This window comes from Manacus vitellinus, unplaced genomic scaffold (genome assembly GCF_001715985.3).
Source record: "Manacus vitellinus isolate BGI_N305 unplaced genomic scaffold, ASM171598v3 scaffold_4_pilon, whole genome shotgun sequence".
Taxonomy (NCBI): domain Eukaryota; kingdom Metazoa; phylum Chordata; class Aves; order Passeriformes; family Pipridae; genus Manacus; species Manacus vitellinus.
In genome coordinates this window covers 43,226,064-43,233,260 of record NW_021940604.1, presented here as the reverse complement: position 1 = coordinate 43,233,260, position 7,197 = coordinate 43,226,064, and the positions used below count along the sequence as shown (strand labels likewise).

Below are 7,197 nucleotides of genomic sequence, written 5' to 3'. Positions count from 1 at the left end.
GACGTGTCTATCCTGTGTTGGCCTTTTTAGCCACCAACACACTTGTAAAAAATGTGGGTAGAGCCCTCCCCAAATCTTCGTTCGCGAAGCCTAGCCGTGATTAACAATTACAAAATAATCTGTTCAGTAATATGTATATTGTAATAATTGAACTTCTACATACATTTTTTTCAAAAGCTCGGTGTTTACTGACAGTCACTAGGACTAAACAGCCTGAACACCTTGGCACTTGTAAATATTGCAGCTATGTACTGTGGGAGAGAAGGGAAAGACGTACACAAAGAATGGGCCTAACACACTGATACCAAGTAATTCCAGCTATGTTTAAGGTGTGCTGCTAAGGAATATAAAAAGGATTGCCCACAGTGTGCAATGATGTGGGAAGTAACAGATGAGCTCTGAACTAGGGGGATATAGTGCAGGGGGCAGGACAGAGGCCCCCCCTGCTGCACCTCCTACCTTCAGTTACGTTCAGGTCTTCCTTCACAGACGCTCGGTAGAACCTCACTTTTAGCTTTTTTGCCAGTGCTTCTGCCTCCTCACTGCACAACAGAAGACAACTGTGTAAATCTCTATCTGTTTCACTTGTCAGCATTTATTCTTATAAACAAATTGCTTCCTGATAAGTTAAACGTGGCAAAGTGGGTTGAGAAACTCAAGACAGTAAAAAAGCACCTGATCCTTAATTTCTTTACAATATCTCCATTATAAAAAGAAGGTATTTCACATGGAGTTTCTTAATGACCCAAAGTAATCGCTTTTCAGTATTTATTGACTGCATTAAATAAAGCTTCCCGAGGGTTCGAAGGTGTCAGTGAAACTCAAAAGAAAGGAGGCTGTAGTTAACAGCACTAGAATCAGGACAATTACCACTGCAAAGTCAAAGCAACAACAACAAAGTAATCCTTAAGTATATCTTAATGAAGCAAATGCTAAGCAATCAGATGAGTGCAGAGATGAAATCAAGAATTACTTTTTTCTGTGAAGAGAAAAAGAACTTATGCTAAGTTTTAAGAAAAAGCTGAAGAAACATATGAATACTTCCCTATGAGAAGTCACATCATCAGAAAGATTACGTTACTGAGGCAGACAGTGTATTCTGAGAACCAAACCTAAGTGACATACCATGAATAATGGAGGAGTTCAAATGCAATTTTGCTTTTCCTTTGAAAAATCCTCAGTATTCTTTGCAGAGGGAGTAGAAGCTGATTCATGCCATCAATAGCAAACAGATAACAAAGAAAGCCAGTGTAGGAAACAACAGAAAAGAAGAAATAATTTAAATCTCTCAGGAAGATGGTGGAAATAAAGGAAGTGGAGAATGATAAACTTCGCCATGCACTACCTTCTACGTGATATGCTGTGGTAAATGAAAGTTAGCTTTTGTTAAGCTGATTTTACAGCAAGAATGAAATTGGTCATACACACAAAGGTAGAATGAACAGACAATAAAACCTTAAAAAAAAACCCAGAAGGAAAGATTCAGCAGCATGCAGTTTGAAAATATAACCACATACATATTTCTATAGTTATAACGCTCTGATAAAAATCAACAAAACACAAAAAAGAGTGAAATAAAGAATATTAATATGCTTTTTCAAACAACCTGTTTAATACTCCATCATTTTAGCAAGTATTCACTAGCCAAACTATACAACGTGCCTTCACTGGTGCACAGCACAGTTTAAAAGTAGGTGTGTATTTCAACAGGAGAGAAAATTTATAGTTTTAGAATTTCTGATTTAAAAAAAAAATTAAAAAAGGGGTATGAATCATATCATGGCACAACCATAGTTTTTATATTATTCCTCTATTATTTTTGGCTTCAGAAGGCGACGTGAAGCAAACAGAAAGCTCTTAGTTTTGCAAGCACATCTGCCCAAGTATCTTGTGCAGCAATACCCATCCTCTGTGCTTCTAGGGCATGTCTGGATGCAGGGCACAGGTTGGACAACCCAGATACTCTTAAGTCTTCACCAGAAATTCCCACAGACTTCTGGTTTTAAAACTCATGTATACAGGGGGCACATATTGATCTTTAAAAACAGTATGATAAAACTCCTACTTCTTTATGCAAGAGTCATCAAGAAGATCAATCTTATTCTGCACAAGAACTGTGGGAATGTCTCCAACTTCGGTCACAACTTTTTCTTTCCAGGTAGGGATTGCTTTGAAGGAGTCTCTGTCAGTTGTAGAAAACACAAGAACACAAGCCTGGGCTCCTAGAAATATACAGAAAATTACAAATACAAGTAAATACAAATCAGCTGACAAACAATAAGAAAAATCCATTATAATGTATTTAAAATATGAGGGATTTTTCAAGTTCCTCCTATAAAGTGCATTTTTCCCTCTAGCTTGTGCCAAACCAGTGGTCATAAATTTCCCAAATGAAAATACATTGCCATATTATTTTGATTATTATTCCCACTCTTCATGATGGCTATGGGTCTGTTACCTTTAAAGCTAATTACAGCACGGTGAATATATGCAGGGGAAAGGAACAGGAGGGGATGTGGAAAGGCTGGAGAAAGGAAAAGGGAGGTTTTTTTATTGCTCACTGTTTTCCAGGCAGTTTAATGGAGACCAGAAGGCAAATATTTTTCCCGTACGCAGTATCTGTAAATCACATTTCATGTTACTCTTTGTGGTACAGTAATTTGGATTCTGAAAAGCAGAAAACTTAAAAGTTTTCAGATGAAGTTGTGATTATTTCAAGTAAATTGTTTAGTAGCTTTTTGGAGAAAATAAGTGTTGTATTTCTAATTTCTACTCATTCTATCAGAGCACTGTGATAAATTATACAAAATGTTTTGTTGTAAACCACAGTTAAACCCCCTGGATACTGAGAAGGTACTTCCACAGCTGAAATATTAGTGTGTGGTCTTCTGACTGTCCAGTAGCCCTTGGTTATTCTCAAGAAACTAATTTTCCTTGCACATAAACACATGCTGAGACGCTTTATTATTTATATGCCTTCAATATATTTACTAGTTAGTAAGAAAGTGTAAAAGTAATAGATAGCTAATGTTTTAAGACTGTAGTATAATCTTGTGATGAATATCTCAGATTAATTACATATAGCATGAAAAATTTTTAATCAGTACGAATTTTCTTTTTTCTGTGAGTTTCACCAAGCATCCCCCATTCCTGTGTTCTGTTTGTATTTCTTTGACACAAAGTTCTCTTAATCATTAATTATGAGCTACAGCTAGAACTATCCATTAGTTGACAAATTGCTTATGAAATATAAAAAGGTCAGAGCATTGCAACATCCTGAAACAGCATGGCATAAATATTATTTTATCTCTAAATGAGGTGATTTTATACCATAGCAATATATTTTTACCCACCATCAGGCAATTAGTTTGCAAGAACTGAACAATGGAATTTTGCCAAGTCATTCATCTCTCTCACATTAAAAAACCAAAAAGAAATATTTCAGAACCACTGTTAAATTATATGCAAAGAAAACTTAAGTATGCAATTTGTAACTGGCTAAACAGATAAACTGCCTTTACATGAATAATAGGTTATTTTATGAAGTAAATACACTTTGCTTATTACTCTTGTGTTAAGATATTCGAGGCAGACTGTACTAGCAAAAGAACTGCTGTGCCTAGTAAACTATCTTTCTAGGATGACTGGTAGATTTTTTTCTCCCTTGGATTAATTACGAAGTTTTTGGAACATTTACAAATATGTGTATTACAGAAGTAGTAAAACACTTTTAGAGGGAAAATATAAATTTGCATTTGATTGTTTGAATGTCTACATTCTGCCCAGTTTCTGTGCAGATATTTGTCTCATTTCATTCCATGTTTTCTAAAGGGCACTATTGAGCATCCTGCATAAAGTGGTACATAATTAATAAAAGGATCTTGTACGAAGGGGAAAAATATTTAAGAATTGAAAAAGACGAACTAAACATATTACATTCTATGTATTTCAGAGATCTGCTGACCTAAAATCCCCAACAACTACCAAATAACAAACATAGTATTTTCACCTCTATAGTAGGCCTTAGTTATTGCATCAAATTCTTCTTGACCCGCAGTGTCCCATAACATTAGCCTGACATCTTCATCATTAACTCTGAAACAAACAGCAAGGCTTTGTGATCAATACAATAAGAGGAGCAATTCAAAACAACTGACGTGGAAATACTTATGTATCTACAGCGTAAGTAATCCAAGTCAAATTTAACTGGATTTAAACATCATGTAACTTACTATTAATACATTCACCTTCATAACATAAAATGGCAACAGTCCCTCAATTACATCATATGCTCTTTACTGAGCATATGACATAAGTGGTCTGTATTACATTTTCCTCTTCCTTTCCTCCTCTTCCTCTATATTTCCCTCTACAAGGAAAAATAATACAGACATCAAAACAAAACTTAGGTGCTTGAAGAATGGTCCTAGTATCTTTTTAATCAGCTTACAGAATTCATAGGATTTTCTTACTTCTCATTACCATAGTATTTTCCACTTTATCAAACATAATTAGGTATTACCTGCTTATACTGCATAAAGACATTAAATATTGTTTCCCACAGTCATTTTTATCAACATTGGCTAATAAATTGGTGTAATCATTTTATCATAAGCAGTTTCACTTCTTCCACAAGAAATTATTGAAAAAAATTTAAAAAATAATCAACATGTGGTAGAATACAAAGGAAACTCGTCAAAGAGCTTAGTACGACAGAGGTTCCAGATTTTATTTATAGTTTTAAATTTTGGATGGAGAATAAATGATATAATTTTACCCCACAGTGCAAGAGAGAAAACAACTGCCTTTACTGCGCTTCAGAAACAGCAGGCCTTGTCTTCCAAGTCTTTGTAAACCTCAGGATTACAACAGAAGAAAGAACTAGAGAGAAAGGTAAAAGTTAATAGTATGTCATCTCCTTAATACATACTGGATTTGTCTTTCCAGGAAATCTACACCAATAGTTTTCTTGTAGTCTTTTGTAAAAATCCCCTTGCAATATCGCTGAATCATACTGGACTTCCCAACAGCTCCATTTCCTACAACTACCACCTTGATGGCCACTTCCATATCTTCTTCCAACATCTTTGTGTCTCAGGCAACTCTCTGGTTTATTCAGGAAACTGTTGATTCTGTCAACAAAGTAAATAGCTATTATGTTCATAAAAATGCTGTGAATAGAAAGCAAGAGGAAAGATGATCACACACATCAGGATGCATATAGATGGTACAATTTATTTCTGCCTCAGTCACAGACTGTTTAAGTGACCTCAGGCAACTTATTTAATGAACTTTGATTTGCCACTTATTAATTAGAAATTAATAAAAATCAGAAATAGAAAATAATTTGTTGGGCTTATTGCAAAGATATTTCATTCAAGTTTTGGTGGCTATTTTTTTTTTAATGAGGAAGAAATGGAAGCAGAGAATCACAAAAGCATGGAATCATTAAGGTTGGAAAGACCTCAAAGATCACCAAGTCCAACAATTAACCCAGCATGGCCAAGTCCACCACTAAACCCTGTCTATAAGTGCTACATCTACACATCTTTTAAACATCTCCAGGGATGATGATGATGATGATGCAACCACTTCCCTGGGCAGCCTGTTCCAATGCTTGATAACCCTTGCAGTGAAGAAATTTTTCCTAATAAACCTCTGCCGGCACAACTTGAGGCCATTTCCTCTTGGCTGTCGCTAGTTGCCTGGGAAAAGATGCTGACCCCCACCCAGCTACATCCTCCTTTCAGGTAGTTGTAGAGAGCAGCAACGTCTCCCCTGAGCCTCCTTTTCTCCAGGCTAAACAACCCCAGCTTCCTCAGCCTCTCCTCATAGGACTTATCTCTAAACCCTTCTCTGGACATGCTCCAGCACCTCAATGTCTTTCTTGCAGTAAGGGGCCCAGAACAGGACAAAGTACTTGAGCTGAGGCCTCATAAGTGCTAAGTACAGAGGGACAATCCCTTCCTTGGTCTTGATGGCCACACTATTTCTGATACAGCCCAGGATGCCTTTGGCCTTCTTGGCCACCTGGGCACACTGCTGGCTCATGTTCAGCTGCCTGTTGACCAGCACCCCCAGGCCCTTTTCCATCAGGCTGCTCTCCAGCCACTCTTTCCCCAGCCTGTAGCACTGCATAGCATTGTTGTGACCCAAGGGCAGGACCCAGCACTTCATCTTATTGAATCTCACACAGTTGACCTTGGTCCATCAATCCAGCCTGTCCAGATCCCTAAGCAGAGCCTTCCCACCCTCCAGCAGACCAACACTCCCACCTGACTTTGTGTAGTCTGCAAACTGACTGAGGATGCCCTCAATCCCCTCATCCAGATCACTGATAAAAATATTAAACAGAGCTGTCTCCAACACTGAGCCCTGGGAAACACCACTAGTGACCAGATGCCTGATGGATTTAACTCCATTCACCACCACTCTCTGGGCCTCTGTCCTTCAAACACAGGTGTGCCTCCCCCAGGTTTTTCTCTAGGGAGGTTGGTTTTATTCCTTTCCCCCTTCAAATCCAGTTTAAAACTTTCAGTGAGTCCTACTAACCCCTGTCAAAGATCTTTTCCCCACTTTGGGACAGGCATAACCTATCTGTTGACAGCAGGCTTGGTGTCGTGTAGACCCACCCATGATCAAAACCCACAAAATTCTGCCCAAAACACCAGGCTCTGTTTCTTTCCTTTTTATTCTCTGCTACTGGAAGGACAGAAGAGAACACTGCTCGCACTCCTGATCCCCTAACCAGTCATTTCAAGGCTCTGAAGTCTCTCTTGATTGCCCTCGGACTTGCTGCAACTTCATCATTGCCTATCTGATAAAAGCTAACTTTCCCCCGCGTTTTGCTGCGCCGGGATATCATCACAGTAACATTTCGCAACCGCAGAGTGGCAAATTTACCTCCCAAGAGGCACGCCACCCTGTTTTGGAAGGATGGGAAAATACATCCCTTGTGAAGGCTCTGCCCATCCTCCCGCTCGCCCTCCGTGCTGGCAGAGCTGCGCTACCCGGCACCCTCGCTCCGCTCGCCCAGGCAGACGCCGTTTCTGGGCTGCCTTGGCCGCATTAAAGGCCAGCCTACACCCGTTTCTACAGAGCGTTTGGCAAGCCCCGTTAGCACCGGGAGTCCGTATGGCCATTTTGGGCGAAGACGAGACCCCCGAGGGTCTCCGCGCAGACACCCACCGCCCCCTC

The 7,197-nt window shown here is 39.0% G+C and overlaps 1 protein-coding gene across 2 annotated transcripts in view; it reads right to left on the bottom strand.

The window, feature by feature from the left end:
* RAB23 (RAB23, member RAS oncogene family) overlaps positions 1 to 5,163 on the bottom strand; it is a 12,120-nt gene extending 6,957 nt beyond the window's left edge. For both annotated transcript variants that reach the window (XR_001921383.2, XM_008921283.3), the window contains exons 1-4: positions 4,931 to 5,163; positions 4,010 to 4,095; positions 2,066 to 2,222; positions 460 to 542 (exon numbers count right to left, since the gene is read on the bottom strand). Coding sequence is in view for 1 of the 2 variants with exons in the window: in XM_008921283.3 (XP_008919531.1) it covers positions 460 to 542; positions 2,066 to 2,222; positions 4,010 to 4,095; positions 4,931 to 5,085 (481 nt within the window). In the remaining variant the exon portion in view is untranslated. The remainder of the gene's footprint in view (positions 1 to 459; positions 543 to 2,065; positions 2,223 to 4,009; positions 4,096 to 4,930) is intronic.
* Positions 5,164 to 7,197: the final 2,034 nt, after the last annotated feature.